This window comes from Streptopelia decaocto (assembly GCF_964273445.1).
Source record: "Streptopelia decaocto genome assembly, chromosome: 13".
NCBI lineage: Eukaryota > Metazoa > Chordata > Aves > Columbiformes > Columbidae > Streptopelia > Streptopelia decaocto.
The window spans coordinates 536,139-551,330 of NC_138668.1; the positions used below are offsets into that span (position 1 = coordinate 536,139).

General features: G+C 47.6%; 1 protein-coding gene across 1 annotated transcript; it reads left to right on the top strand.

Annotated features, from left to right (window-relative positions):
- The first annotated feature begins 2,576 nt into the window (after positions 1–2,576).
- NPTX2 (neuronal pentraxin 2) lies at positions 2,577–13,540 on the top strand. The gene is made up of 5 exons (XM_082064601.1): positions 2,577–3,104; positions 4,675–4,891; positions 8,303–8,547; positions 9,918–10,097; positions 11,952–13,540. Exons 1-5 carry the CDS (start codon positions 2,652–2,654, stop codon positions 12,177–12,179), a joined length of 1,323 nt encoding a protein of 440 aa, XP_081920727.1. The 5' UTR covers positions 2,577–2,651; the 3' UTR covers positions 12,180–13,540.
- The last annotated feature ends 1,652 nt before the right edge of the window (positions 13,541–15,192 follow it).

A 15,192-nucleotide genomic window follows, 5' to 3' on the forward strand; every position in this document is an offset into this window, starting at 1 on the left:
CCGCTGCGTGTGCTCTGCGGTGTGTGCTCCGCTGCGTGTGCTCTGCTGCGTGTGCTCTGCAGCGTGTGCTCTGCAGCGTGTGCTCCGCTGTGTGTGCTCCGCTGCGTGTGCTCTGCGGCCTGTGCTCTGCTGGACGGGCGTGACTTTTGTCCTGGAGTTCTAATCTCTCGTGTATTCTTTCCTTCCTCTGTCACAAGGCCGGTACATTACATCTCGTGTTCTTCCGGAGTTCCGCAGCGGATCTGCCCGACACAGCTTCCGCAGGAGCACCTCTGCGGTTCGGTCTGCCTGCCTTCTGCTGGAAGGAAGGTCATCCTAATTAACAATTCTCAGAAACGTAATGCATCATTTAGATGATCTCGAGAAATCCTGAATTTATTCAGATCAATGGGAAAAATCCAGTTGACTTAAAAGGGAATACATTTTTCATTTATGATTTTCTTAGAGCAGCCTAGGATATGGAAAGAAGAAGGGAGAACGTCTCTTAATGACGGGTTCCTTCTGAGATTCTGTCTGTAGTTGGTTTTGTTGCTGGTGATCAGTTCAATCGTTCTGCCAGACTTGTTACCGTACAAGTGGAATTGGTCTTTTTTGACAAAGTGACACATTCTTAAGGAACTGTGCAATTTTTTTAAGCTTATGGCAGTTTTAAATGGCAGCCCAAGTAGCATTTTCTTAGAAGCAAAGAAATAATTTGGGTTAAATGGACTAATATAGCCTAGCTAGGATAAACGCTACTCTGACACAAATCATGAGCACCAGGGAAAAATGTCCCATTGTGATGCACAGACATACGGGAATAGACAATGTGAGACAGACCAGAGGGGAAAGGGAACAATGTGCTCATTTTATAAACAGAGAAGGGATGCGCAGAGAGATTAAAGGTGTTTCGAGCGTCCCTGGGGCCAGGCTGTACGATTCAGGTCCTCACTGACAGAGCTGCACGGTTGACACTTGTGGAAATTTCACTAGGCAGTTAAATGCTTAACTTCATTACAATAAGACCCGAATTTCTAGATCATCTATAAAAGGTTCTAAACCCGGATCCCCGGATTCCCCCCCCTCAAACGGGCGGCGCGGCCGCGTCGCTCCCCGGGGCGGCTTCGGCTGATGTGGCTTCCAAACGGGACACCGGGGAGGGGTCGGACAAACAAACCGGACCTCACGAAACAGATTTAACCGTGACTGCGGTGCACACTCCTGCACACCCGCCAGCTCGTTCCGAAACACAGTGATTCACGGGTTGGCTGAAAAAAGATGAAAGTATTTTCAATTACATATTCTTTTTTCGGTATATTTATTCATTATTATTAAAAAGTCACGTATTTCATTGTAATAGCTACTCCCGCCGTGGTAAAACGTCTTTAATTTGCATATGCAAACTTTCTAAAAATCTGAAGTTCTACCCAAATGTTTTCAAGTCCTCAGAGCAGCCTCTGCTGATGCACGAGGAAACTGTTCCTCTGCTTTTCCAGTAAAGGTGACTGTTTTCATTGCATTTCTGCAAGAAGTTTGCAAGAACTGTTCAGCTGATATTTGTACGTCACTTGGAGAAACATGCAAGCCTTCATGAATTTAAAGCAATTGTGAGTAGCATCAAAAATACTGGATACTGTGAGCAATAGAGCTAAATCCACAGTGGTCTTAAGGTCCAACAATAGTCTTACAGTACTTTACGAAAATTTCTGAAGCTCCTTCTTAAAATGCCCCTGTGCCTTTCCCCTCCATCATGGATCTGGATACTGACGTGTAACTTGAACGGTCTCTCACTTTTGTAGCAGCGTTATGTTTTAGGTCGGATGGGTGTTAACAGTTGGCCCGGGCCGAGGGTGTCCCAGGCTGCACGGGCAGGAGCGCGGCCGGCGGGTGCTGGGAAGCAACGAGCCCCTTTGCTCGGCGCTGGCTGCATAACATCCAGATACCGGCGCCAGTTTTGACCCCCCCAGTGCAAGAAAGACACGACGAGCTGGAGCAAATTCAGCAGAGGAGATCATGGAGATGGAGCCCGGCTCAGCAGCGTGGTGCAAGCAACAGGGGACAACGGGTGCAAGTGGAAGCAGGAGAGGTTCAGCCTGGACACAGCGAGCAGCTTTTTCCCCGTGGGGACGCTGGACCAGAGGTTCGACACGTGAAGGCTGCCAGGACCCGGCTGGAGCAGACCGGAGCTGCATCCCCCCGTTCCCGGCGCTGCTGCGAGTCCCGGGCTGCACAGGGGCCGCACCGGGACCCTCCGGGGCTGCATCCCGCCCGTTCCCGGCGCTGCTGCGAGTCCCGGGCTGCACCGGGACTGCACCGGAACCCTCCGGGGCTGCACCGGGACCCTCCGGGGCTGCATCCCCCCGTTCCCGGCGCTGCTGCGAGTCCCGGGCTGCACCGGGACTGCACCGGGACCCTCCGGGGCTGCACCGGGACCCTCCGGGGCCGTATCCCGCCGGTCCCGCCCGGCCGGTCCTCGCGCGGCGTCAGCGCGGGCTGCAGCCAACCAGCGCGCGCCGCCCCCCCGCCCCGCGCCCGCGCTGCCTATAAATGCGCGTGCCGGCGCGAGCGCGGGAGCGCCGCGAGGAGCGTGACGGGACCGGCCGGGGGGCGCGGGACCGGGAGCGGCTCCTGTCAGCGCCCGCCGGCCCCGCTGTGTCTGCCCGGCAGCCGGGATGCTGCCTGCGGTCGCCGGGCTCCTGCTCGCCGTAGCCGCGGGAGTGCGGGGGGCGGCGGCGGGGGAGCAGGAGAGCCCGCCCGGGAGCCGCTTCGTGTGCACCTCGCTGCCGCTGGACGCCGCCGGCTCGGGCTGCCCGCTGCCCCCGGTGCCCATGCAGGGCGGCGCGCTGCCCCCCGAGGAGGAGCTGAAAGCCACGGTGCTGCAGCTGCGGGAGACCGTCCTGCAGCAGAAGGAGACCATCGGCAGCCAGCGGGAGGCCATCCGGGAGCTCACCGGCAAGCTGAGCCGCTGCGAGGGCGCCGACGGCAAGGCTGCCACCGGCACCTGGAAGAAGGAGCTGGGCAAGGGCAAGGACACCATGGGCGACCTGCCGCGGGACCCGGCGCAGGTCATCGACCAGCTGAGCCGCACCATGCAGACCCTGAAGGACCGGCTGGAGAGCCTGGAGGTAGGGCCGGGCGCGGCGAGCCTGCCCGCGGGGCGGCCGGGGCGGCGCGGCGGGGCGGCCGGGGCGGCGCGGCGGGGCGGCCGGGGCGGCCGGGGCGGCGCGGCGGGGCGGCCGGGGCAGCGCGGCGGGGCGGCCGGGGCGGCGCGGCGGGGCGGCCGGGGCGGCGCGGCGGGGCGGCCGGGGCGGCGCGGCGGGGCGGCCGGGGCAGCGCGGCCGCTGCGCTCAGCCCTGTGGAAATACACGCAACTGGCCAAGCCCTGGCAGTGAGTTCCTTGGTTGGCTTGTCTGGTTTTCCCCATTGTCTGCTCGCTTCAATGGCAAAAAACCTGAAGGGCTCCTCTGTAAGTGTGTTCTCCCACTGCACGGAGGGAGATTATGGTTTTCCTTCTGGTCACCAGCTTAGTTTCTGTATTAATACATCTAAATCTCTCTTTCCGGGCATGTGTCATCATGGGGTTTGAGGTATAAAGCTGACGTCTCGGGCAGTAAGACCTTGCCATATGGAGCCGAGCAGAGCAATGGTAATGAGGAGATTGTGTGGTGCAGATTGTGAAGTTAAGATGATGTATTTAGAGCTGACATAGAATAAAAAGAACCTGTTTCTGTGTGCCTGTGAATAGAAAGCGGGTTGGGTCCTGCCCACCGGTAAGTGATTTCCACGCACCGCTGGACAGTGTCCACTGCTGAGTGTCATGCGTGGACGTATTCAGAGCATCGCCACGGGAGTCCCGCTGGGCGCTGTGCTCAGCTTTCCACGCTCTGAGCCACTGCGGGCCCTCCGCTGTCCTGCTGCCCTCCCGTGAGGGTGGCGAGCGGCTGCCGGAAGGCTTTTCTGTGAGGTCTGAATGCTCTGGGCTGCTTTTCAAGTGCCCTTTTGAGTGATCTGGTAGTCCAACATCCTTTTACTATGTTTTCTTCTTTTTGAGGCATTTTTTAAAATGCTGTAGAAGGGAAGCTACTACAATAATATGGCAACTGGAACCATCGGTTTCTTGGTATCCTTAAAGATACCAATGTTAGTTAAGAAAGCATGCGTGGTTTTTTGCAGTTTGAATAAAAATACTTTCACCTGGTAATAATTACCATCGATCTAAAGAGCATCTGACTTCCCTACTCTGCAAATCAAAACTGAGGAAACTTTGGTAAATTGGGTAAACTTGCTTTGAAAGTAGCTTAATTTTTTATTAAAAAAATAAGTTTCTGTTTACTTAAGTTAGCAATGTCACTTGCAGTAAGTAAAGAAGAATTAACTGGTGTGCCACATGTACCTGTGCTGATGAAAGTGCATCAGGCCTGGCTTCCTACATTGATTTTCTTGAGCTCGACTGTATGAAGATTACATATGAAATGCTGGAAGCCTCTAACAAAAGTGCCCTTTTGTTTCAGGGCCTGTTTAGCTACAGTGCTGATAAAAGCACTGAACATGACGAGTGCTAAAAAGCAATGCCTCTTCTGTGCTTGCTGGAGAAATCGGTGATCGTGCTTTCATCCCTTTGAATCGGAAGCATATCCACATTTCACAGTTTCTCTTTTAGAAATTACATATTTTTTTATTCTCATTTCCCTAAAGCACCAACTCCGGGCCAACGTGTCGTACGCAGCACTGCCCAGTGACCTTCGAGAGATGCTTCAGCGGAGGCTCGGGGACCTGGAGCGCCAACTCCTGAGCAAAGTGGCCGAGCTCGAGGATGAAAAGTCTTTGCTTCATAATGAGACGTCAGCCCATCGGCAAAAGACAGAGACAGCCCTGAATGCGTTGCTGGAAAGAGTGTCTGAACTGGAAAAAGGTAATGTGCACAGAGCCTGGGCGCTACTCCAGGCTGATTGATTTAGTTTACTCCTTCCTTACAGTGCAGCACTCCGGATGTGGGCCTGAGGGAAAGACAGCTAAGGTGCTGGGTGAAATAGCAGGTGACAGTGCAAATACTTGAGACCCTTTTTCCTTTTGTCACAGGATTCCTGCTTGCCAGGCCTTCACAATGGCTTTGGCTTCTGCTCCCTGTCTCTTAATTTGGCATATGTGGGTGGTTAGGATGGAGCTCAGTGTTTGTGGGATGGAAAGATATGTAAGGAGACGAGTCAAAGTGGGAGGAAGTATGACATTGGTGTCGGGCGGATACCCAGATGTACACACTCAGGTAGAGCTGCCTTTCTTTATTGGGAGTGAAAATCAGATGGGCTAAACTTAATTAGCATAACTGCCGTTGATGTAGTGAATGGCATTTCATGCCAGAACCGTTTCCTCCTTTGGAAATATTGCTGGTGATCTTTCCTTTTGTTGCTGGTTATGACTTCGGGTGACTGCAGATACTTGAATTGTGTCCTGTCCCCAGTGTGTCGCCTTCAGAGTTTACAGCAGAGTACACATGGTGCCACTGGGGGACACACTCTTAATCCTAGTCATTTATTCAGATACTTAGATTAATTATTACTGAGCTCTCTGTGCTTGGGTAGGGTCTGTTTATTTGACTTAGCTCATGGAAATGAGCTAAAGAACAGAACTGTCTTTCTGTATTGACTATAGACACCCACAGAGTGGACTCTGTGGGATTAGAGTACCAGTAAGTATCACTTTAAATTATTTTCCAAGGTGAATAGGGTTTCTGCTTAAAAGAAATTTAATGGACATGCTTTAAAAACGGTGCAAACATGCATCTCATGAATTTTAAAATGTAGTCTACTGGATCCATTTGTGTAATATTGTACCTATTCTTTTCATTTAGAAAGTGTGAAGGAGGGGAAAAAGGAAGAGATCTACGGGTTCTATCATTTGGTATTTCCTGAGAGCCAAGATAAAACCTAAATTGCGCTTAAAATTCTGGAGGATTTGTGGTCTCTTGATGTCTTATGTGGCAGTATTGCCAGTCCTGTCTCTGAAAGGCGTGACTCATACCAGCAAGTCATCAGAAAGAGAAAGGGAGTGGTGGGAGCTCAAGTATGTGTAATTTATTGAGGTTAAAAATAGTGTTTCCACCTCTGTTTTTTATGTGGGGAGAGAGGACTGTCTTACAAGTCTCCAAGGAGCTGAAGAGTTTGGGCCAGGAACCAAGACACAGGCTTTCTTTTCGTTGTGTAATTTGTTCTCCCTCTTACTAGCTGTTCTGTGCCTCTGTCAAATCAAAGTGGGGGTAATGAAGAGCTGAGAACGTAATGATTTTGTAGATTAAATGCAAACAATATTTAAGTGACCTGACCTCTTTTCAAAATAGTATTTCTATTGTGCTTTTATTTTAAATGGCATATTGTTTAGCATCTCTTCCTGACAACTAGCCAGTGTCATAAGCTCTTTGTTGTCCTGAGACTAAATGGCCTTATAAGGTGACCCTGTGAACTTTGTAATGTTCTAATCTGGAGTTGTGGCAGCTGTCTGTAGTCACCGCTGGGGTAGAGTTTGCAGTCTGTACAACTGTTGCGATTCCCGAAGTCTTCTGGTGGCTCCTTCACTGGTCGTCTCCATCGCCAGCAGTAGATAGTGCATTAGAAAGCAGGACTGGGTGGACGAATGATCCTGCAATTGGTAGTGCTTGGACTCGAGTGTGATTCCTGCCTTTGCTGCAGACACAAGAGCTCCCTTGCTATGTCTAAATCTATTTTCTCCATCTCTTAAAGGGAATAACCATATATCTTGCCCATCTTGTCCAAGAATAATTCAGATTCTTTAGGAAAAGTCTTGTCTTATCCCATGCACGTGCTCATTGCCCAGAACAGGAGGATCTTTTTACCATTTGGAGTTGTGGATGTTTTCAAGTCATGACAACAAACTGAAAAATATTAAAAAATGAATATTGTATGTTGTTCTCCAATTCACTATTGGTTCTGTAAGTTCTTTCACAAAATGACTAATGCTCCTGATGGAGCATGTTTCTTTTTCTTTCTTAATATGAGACTGGTTGTACCAGCCTAGTGGAGGAGCTCAACATCAGCCCTAGGACCCTGGGATTTCTTTTTGCTTGGAGTTCGGAATATTTCAGGTGTTGGTCTGTAAGTTTCAAGACGGGTCCAAGCATCAGACAGGCTGCTTCTTTTGCCACCCCCTTGTTCTGTGAAAAGTGAGAGTCAAAACACTTCAGTTGCTTCTAAGAATGGCAACTGAGAGAATGCCAACGGTTTGCAAATTACATATGACAATTGTGGCAACTTTCTGTGACTACAGCTCTTCATTTGGACTGGAGCGTGGAGCTTGGCAAGGGGATAGAATTTGTTGCAGGAATGCGAGTAAAGGAAACGAGTGGGACTCAGAAGAACAGGTTGCTGAAAGGTTGAGGGGAATGCTGTACAACAGAACTGTGGGGTTTTATTTTGTGGCACAATGTGGAATTTCTCTTATCTTAATATTTAATTATAGAATTTTACTATAAGCAACTACAGAAGTATACACAAACTAATACAGAGTGTTGCAACTTCGTGAAGTTTTGGTCTTAAGAGTTCTCAATTTCACAAGCATCTCTGTGGACTATCTCACTAGTTTTTGTCACATCTTTTAGAAAAATCTAAAGAATAATTCCTGCTGTTAGGAAAAACACCTGATGTTTTTGTACTTTGAATTGCAGTTTTCGTCAGGTCACTTTGAACTTCGGCGTTACGTTTTTGTTCAGACCTCCTCCCGATGTGTCTACCAGACGGAAATGAGTTCCTCTGAGTTTAACTCTGCTTTCTGGAACGCGTCAGCTTTTTCTTGTTTCAAAATGAGAGAATCAGCCTCTTCCTCAGGCTGCTGTCTGTAACCCGGGGACGCTGCTGCTCGCTCCCTGTGTGGCAGCAAGAGGAGAAGAAATAGGTTTCTGAAGCACTGTGATGCTTTAATAATGAGCATACCAGAGAATGCATGTCTGGTACCAGTAAATACCTTCCACAACGTTTTGAGTGGTTGGGAATAGGCAGGCCTTCCGCCATGGAATCAGCAAGGAGGAGCAAAAATGTGTAACAGCCTCTCATGAGTTGTTTGCCATCTATTCTTCTGCTCTAAATGAGCAGGAAAAATAGGCTAAATAATGAGCATGATGTGTATAAAATACAGTTGTATTTTTCTGTGCTGCACAAACCACATTCGCTAATACTACAATGTATTTTTGTATATCTCTCTAACGTGATTAAAGTTCCAAAGATTCTCAATATCAGTTATATTGCTTCTTAACCTGAATTATGAATGCATGGTTTTGCTTAAAGCTAAAGGTTTTCCTTCCCCGATGTAATTCTAGGCAACAGTGCGTTTAAGTCCCCTGACGAGTTCAAAGTCTCCCTTCCCCTTCGCACAAACTACTTGTACGGGAAGATGAAGAAGACGCTGCCGGAGCTCTACGCGTTCACCGTGTGCTTGTGGCTGAGGTCCGGCGCCTCTCCCGGCGTCGGCACGCCCTTCTCCTACGCCGTCCCCGGGCAGGCGAACGAAATTGTCCTCATAGAATGGGGGAATAATCCAATTGAACTGCTAATTAATGATAAGGTGAGAATCGACTAACTTCTTTATTTATATGGTCAGAATAGGCCTAAACCTTTGGCCCCTCTCTAGTGACTCCTTCATTCCCTATGAGAGAAGCTGGTTCTGGGCCTTTGAGCTGGTAGCGTCTGCTTGTCTGTTGGTGTCTGTGTGTTTGCTCTAAGTTCATAAAAGTCCTCAAAACAAAGTCCATGGGTGCATATATTTGTGTTGAGAAAAAGCAGCATGACATCTAGATGTGCAGACGCTTAGGGATGTCCTCGGAATTCACAAGCGGATCTTGGCCTCTGTTTCTTCAGTTTATGAAACAGATGCAATATTTGAAGGCACACTATTGCAAAGCCTAAGATCTAAGACAGTTGCAGTACTTCTGTCTTTCTAGTCCTAGAAGTTCAGATATGTTAAAGTGAATTTTGCACAAGATGGAGAGCAAAAGGCATGTAATTGTGGCTGGTTTTATGTTCAGTGACTGTACCTCAGTTTAGGTACAGATTTTTCAGACTTTATGTACAAAAAAGCAACAATTAATGGTTTCCAACAAGCCTCGGGATGAGGCTTGAGGAAAACAAGACCCGTTGAAGCTGGCATTAAAACAGATTCGGTTAGGTTTCCTAGTAACTCTGCTCTCTGAGGGATCAGGCGTTTACAGATCTGCACCACGACTCGAGGGATTCAGTCGGGTGGCTCGTTAAGGACTTCTAACACCCCTGTATCTTCCCAAACCAATAAAGCCGAAAAGCTGATTATTTTTAATGGCTGATGAAAGAGAAGGAAACTTGAATCTGCTGATCCTTAGCAAGAAGTTTTTCTCTTCAATGTTATGTCAGTACTACTAATGTTCTTTGAGGCTTTCCTTTCTCCCACATCACAGCTGCTCCATAGACCACTGTGTGTCTTCATGTTGAGTAAGTTTTCAGATCAAATTCCTAAAGGACCATAGCTCCTTCTTATTTGGAACCCTACGTAACAGTTCCCACAAGCTTTACTGGAAGCAGGCAGATCCTTTTGTCAGAGCTGTTACTGCAAATGGTGCAGCAAACCCCAGGTTTTCACTGGGTGAAAAGTTATTAATAGGTCTAAGCACTGAAATTTAAACCAGAAATGCCACATATGAATGTGCAGGATCAGTGGATTGATAACAGCTTGGACTGTGGTACTTGTGTCATTTGATTCTAGATGGAACAAAGGCTCGCATATAGAATAAGAAGCATGGCTGTCCTGAATACAGGAGAGCTGGGACAAAGTAGAAAGATGTTCAGAGGCAGAAGTTCCCCACTTTTGGCTCCCGAGGATAGAGTAGATTCTGTCCCTTGTTAAATGTTGTGCTTGACCTGGTAGACTTGGTTTGGAACATGCATTATTCTTTGGTTTTGTAGGTTGCCCAGCTCCCTCTCTTCATTAGTGATGGAAAATGGCATCACATCTGTATAACCTGGACCACCAGAGATGGGATGTGGGAGGCTTTTCAGGATGGAGAGAAGCTGGGCACTGGGGAGAATCTTGCTCCTTGGCACCCAATTAAACCTGGAGGTGTCTTGATCCTGGGTCAGGAACAGGTGAGTGAACGACAGTGTGTTCCAGGGTTTAAAAATATACATCAAAACTCGCCAAACAGCAGCTGTAAGAAAAGAATTTCTCTTTGTTAAACACTTAGTCCTGTTGTATACACAGTATCAGAAAGACTAAATCAAAGCAACAAATACTTAATGCGATCACACATTGGTATATTTTGTTTCATTTATTGAATATTCATGATGCAACTATTACTATTTCCACTCTTAATGCTCCAGTGTGCAACTTTGTCAGTGAACTGAATAATGCCTTATATTAAAACCTTTGAACTAGATTGCTGGTGACTAGCGATGTGACCACTGAAGTTACAGACAAGGACAGAAGTAGCCAGTGCTGACAGTGGACCAAACAGAATTGCTTTGATTTTTTTTTTGTTTAAATTCAATCCAAGCCGACTGTCCCCCGTAGCAGCTTACTGGTTTGTCCCTTCCCTTTGTCTTTGTCCCAAGAACAGTAAGAATGTCAGTCCTTGGGCCCTGGAGCAGACTAAGGAAGGTGTGTGTATGGGGTGAGGGGACCAACAGCTGTGGGCACTAGAGTGCTTGTGGGCATGTCTGGTTCTTATGGAGAGCTCCCCCCGACCCAGTTCTGCAGCTCTCAGGTATGTCACACAGTTTTAGAATAGTGGAGCCTGTCCCTCGTTCAGAATTTGTCTATTTAAAGATGAGTCTGAAGTCAAAGGGGCAAACTCTAAATCAGACATTTTGTTTCTCATTAAATATGTAGGTAAATAACGCTCTTAATGCAGATGTTGATAACGTTTGAGTATTAGTATTGCCAACAGGAAGCATTTGTGAGCTTAAGTCCTTTTTGAATATTGGAAAAATAACAGACAAACAACCAAGCCCCAAACAAACAAAAGCCCAAAAGATTTTTAACTGTCTTCTGCTAGTTAACATCTTACTGAGCTATTGCCTACAAATTGTGGCTCTTCATTTTTTTCTCTACCTGTTCTTTGCATGATTATACATATGCTTGAATAATCTTGTAATGAGAAGCAGGACATAGCCTTTCTCCAGGATTTCCAGGTTCACAATGGGGCAAGGCAATGAAAAAACAGTTTTATCCTGATACTGATTTCAGTAGACACTTACCTGTGACGTTAATGACAGAATGGTGAATTCAGAATGCTGATACGCTCTGCACAGCACATGCTTCAGCTCGTTATTAAGTGGCTGGCAGCTTTTCTGTAACTCTCTCGTGCCATTTGCCTCTACTCCGTTTGGTTCTATCCTCTGCTATCAGTTTCATGTGAGTGTGATCGCACAAAATGTGTGTTTTCTGTCCTTGAGTAGTGGATGGAGCAAACAAACCCTTTTAGGCTTATGCAGTAGCAGTTTGAGTTAGTCATTTGGTACAACTGGCAGCAGCCTGTGTATTTACACCCAAAGATCTCATAGGCCCTGCAGACAACTGGTCAAGGGCTGCAGTTACGGTTTAATCTATAGCTATAAAACTTTCAGCATAATCTTGCGCATCTGTGCAGTTCTTGCTGCAGTTGTCTTGTGACAGGCTTGCAAAGTGGCTCTTAAATTAGCCTCAATATTTGCAGCTGACTTCCTTCTCTGCTGCGTGGGGGAAGGGTTAGTTGTGTCTAACCTTTGTGTGATGGTATCAAGTCACCACTGTTTGCTTTGACTTGTTTTGGCACATTTCAGATTGGAGCTTTTACTGCTCCATGGAACATTCTGTCCAAAGTGGCCCTTGTAGGAACTTGCAGTTGTTTGGCTGTGACCTGGCTCTGCGCTTCCTTCTGGCAATGTGGCTGGGGGGCCTGCGGGTTGGAGGAAAATGCTGAACTAACCTTCTCGTCTAATCTAACTCTTGTGTGCCTAAAGGACACAGTAGGAGGAAGATTTGATGCAACTCAAGCCTTCGTTGGGGAGATGAGCCAGTTCAATATATGGGACAGGGTCTTAAAAGCTGAAGACATCATGAATATTGCTAACTGCTCTATCAACATGCCTGGCAACATCATACCCTGGGTCGATAACAACGTTGATGTGTTTGGAGGTGCTACTAAATGGCCTGTGGAGACATGTGAAGAGCGTCTGCTAGACTTATAGCTGCAGTCATTTCCGATTCAAGTGCCCCCTTTAGTAGGACAATCTTCTGTGCAATCTAAAGCACTTATTTTTCTCTCTGCCCCTCCCCATCATAACTCCTCAAAAGAATAACAAATGGAGTAAGCTGCCTCGGTGCAAAGATCGCTGCTCGTCTGGGGCGCTGCGCCTGACAAGGGAAGCAGCACATCTTGGCTGGAGCAGCCCCTTCTGTCTCGTGGCCTCATCCAGAAATAAGCCGTGGCCTGCAGCAGCCTTTGGCTGGGCCTGAGTTTAGGATGCCGGTTCTTTCGGGGAGGGAAGCAGCTGTGCACATGTTAGCTGCAGTGCTTTTGACAATGCGCAGTGCTGACACAGCGCTGAGATTAACAGCTGAGTGAATCCTTCCTTCCGGCCTATTGTCCCCCCCTTTGCATTGAAGCCATTCTTGTTTAGCCCTTTTTAAAAAATTACTTAATCCTTACACTACAGTGGTTCTGGTGCAACTATGGGTAGAGCAGAACGGCCACTGTCTGAGTGCAAGGATCTTGGTGTTTAATTTGCAGGTTAGCAATCCTTGTTTTCTGATGCGGAGGCGATGTCTTTGAGACATGTTGCTCTGGTTCAGTTAGCAGGGGCTGTGCAGTCAGCACGCGGGTGGTCAGGCGAGGCTGCCCCAGCCTGTCTTTCGCCAGCCAGCATCCAGCAGAGGGGAGCGGGTGAAGATTGCACTTGTATTTTCTGTAGGCTGAATGTACTGAATTCATAGTGACCTGGCTTGTAAACTTTTCTCTATTGTTTCTCTTGCTTTAGTCAATGTCTTTATTTTTTTAAATATACAAGCTGTGATTAAGTGAATTTCCAGTTTGTTTTGCTTTGAAAGGCCTTTTTATGAGCAAGTGCCAAAGTTCAGTTTCTGCTTGTTGAGAATCGCTATATATTTTTCCAACATAAGTCTTCTGCGCTGTTTTCTATGTTATGATGATGGTCCTGTGTAATATGACAATGTGCTGGTTTTTGATCCCTGTTGACTGTCTTTTCTGTAAGCACCAGGCTGACTACTATATTTTTCTAATTTTCTCTCAATATTTTGCAACCAGTGTTGCTGTTTCCTTGGCGTTGCTGTGAATACTTGGTTTGTGACTCGCAGGTAGCAAATGCACTGTACTGTCAAAGAGTCGATACTTTTGTTATTTAAAAGAAAAAGGATTTAAAGGGGGGGAGGGAGAATTTATAAAGCTAAATATCATATTTTATTTTTCATATGTTTGAATTGTAAGAATAATATGGTGACAGTCCCATTTGTAGGATAAAGTTACATATTTCCATTGGTATGTAGTATGCTGTCCTTACAAGAAAATTCTTATAATGAACTTTTAATTAAAATGCACTGTAAAATGAGTCTTTTAATTCTTTTATAGTCATGCAAGACACTGAATGTTCTCTTTCATAGCTACGATGAGTTCAGCTTCCATCTCTTTAGACTGATAGTCCTGTAAGAAGCTACTTCTATTTCCTGAATGTCTTACGTTACAATCTCCAGCCAGAAGAGGCTTCGGGGTGTGCGTCATCTTAACTGGGGAGAGGGTCTCCGTTTGGGTGTGACGGGGGTCTGGCGCTCTGGCTGTGCTCAGCTGTCTCCAACCATTGTGGAGAAAACACCAAAACAAACCCAAACCCGTCCATACCCAAAGAATCTGCCCTAAGACCAGGGAGAGTGCAAAATTCTCATCTCACAGGAGCCAGAAACCAGCGGAGGCACCGGCCCTCCACTCAACCCACCTTTCTTTCTCAGCTTTATTCACAATAAGCTGAAGGAGCTGAGGTCTGGAGTTACTGGTCTGAGCTCTGCCCTTTCCGCAAATAGCTGTTGCAGATTTGTCTGGTTTTGAAGGGCACAATGGTGACATGGTCTCGGGCCCCTCCCTGGCAGCCTGCGTGTGGCTGCGCTCTGTGTTTGACACACCGGTTCCATGTTTGGATTCCGTTGTTGGCTGAGGGAAGCAGAGAGTCTTTACGCTTCAGTTTGCCGTCTTGATCTTTATTTAGTTATTTAAACACACTCTGAACCTTAGGTCTGTCTTTACTTTAACAATAAACAGCTGAGCAGGAAGCCCCTGCCTGGGGAGGGCTTGGGGGCTGTGGTTGCTCCGTTAGTGCTCAGTGGGAACAGCTGCTCCGGGGCTGCGGTTCGGCTGGTGCTGGGCAGGAGCGGTGTAACACAACTTCTCTTCAGCCTGCACATCAGCACGAGAAGTTGGCGTTTTTCTGAGGTACGTCGAGGTGCTCAGCTGAGAGGGTGTTTGGGGACGTTCATCCTGTTGCAGCCTGACCTGGTGCTGGGCTGGCTCTTTCCTTCCGAAGACACAGCCTGGCCCTCTGTTTCAGGTTGGGTGGGTTCTGTCGGTTACACAACTGGGATGGAGGGGTTTGGTGAGGGGTTTGGGTTTTTTAGACACTGACTCTTCAGTAAAACTCAAAGCTAAGGAGTATATATTCCATTGAAAAGTTCGTGTTTTAATATTTTTTTTAAACTATGCATATTTTTTCTTCTTTCTTTGGTGCAATATTACCTTTTTCACTAAAAAGAAAAAATGCCTATTGATTTTTTTGTACCTTTATCTTGCAATGAAAAGCTACGGCTGTTGTTCTGCTGCTCCACGTTCTGGGAGTAACATATTTTATGTGCATGCATAAGCAGATGGCAAAACAGGAGTAAATATTACCATATTCCAGCATCCATACAGTTTACGGAGTGTGGAAGTGACAAGACAACCTTCAGCTCCCAAACTGCTCTGAATACACAGAAGTAATAACTTATGGCAAACTGACTGACAGCTGCAGCACTTGGAAGGTGCGGTGATGCGGGTTTCCAGAAAACCCATTTCTGTCTAAAGCAGAGGGAGCCGCGCTCGGGGGGGCAGCGGGCGGCCCCTCGGGAGCCGCGCTCGGGGGGCAGCGGCCACGCCAGCGGGCGGCCCCTCGGGAGCCGCGCTCGGGGGGCAGCGGCCATGCCAGCGGGCGGCCCTTCGGGAGC

Coding starts and splice junctions, on each gene's coding strand:
- NPTX2 (XM_082064601.1), top strand. CDS start 2,652: ATGCTGCCTGCGGTCGCCGGGCTCCTGCTCGCCGTAGCCGCGGGAGTG. Junction 3,105..4,674: donor ACCGGCTGGAGAGCCTGGAG/GTAGGGCCGGGC, acceptor ATTTCCCTAAAG/CACCAACTCCGGGCCAACGT. Junction 10,098..11,951: donor TGATCCTGGGTCAGGAACAG/GTGAGTGAACGA, acceptor GTGTGCCTAAAG/GACACAGTAGGAGGAAGATT.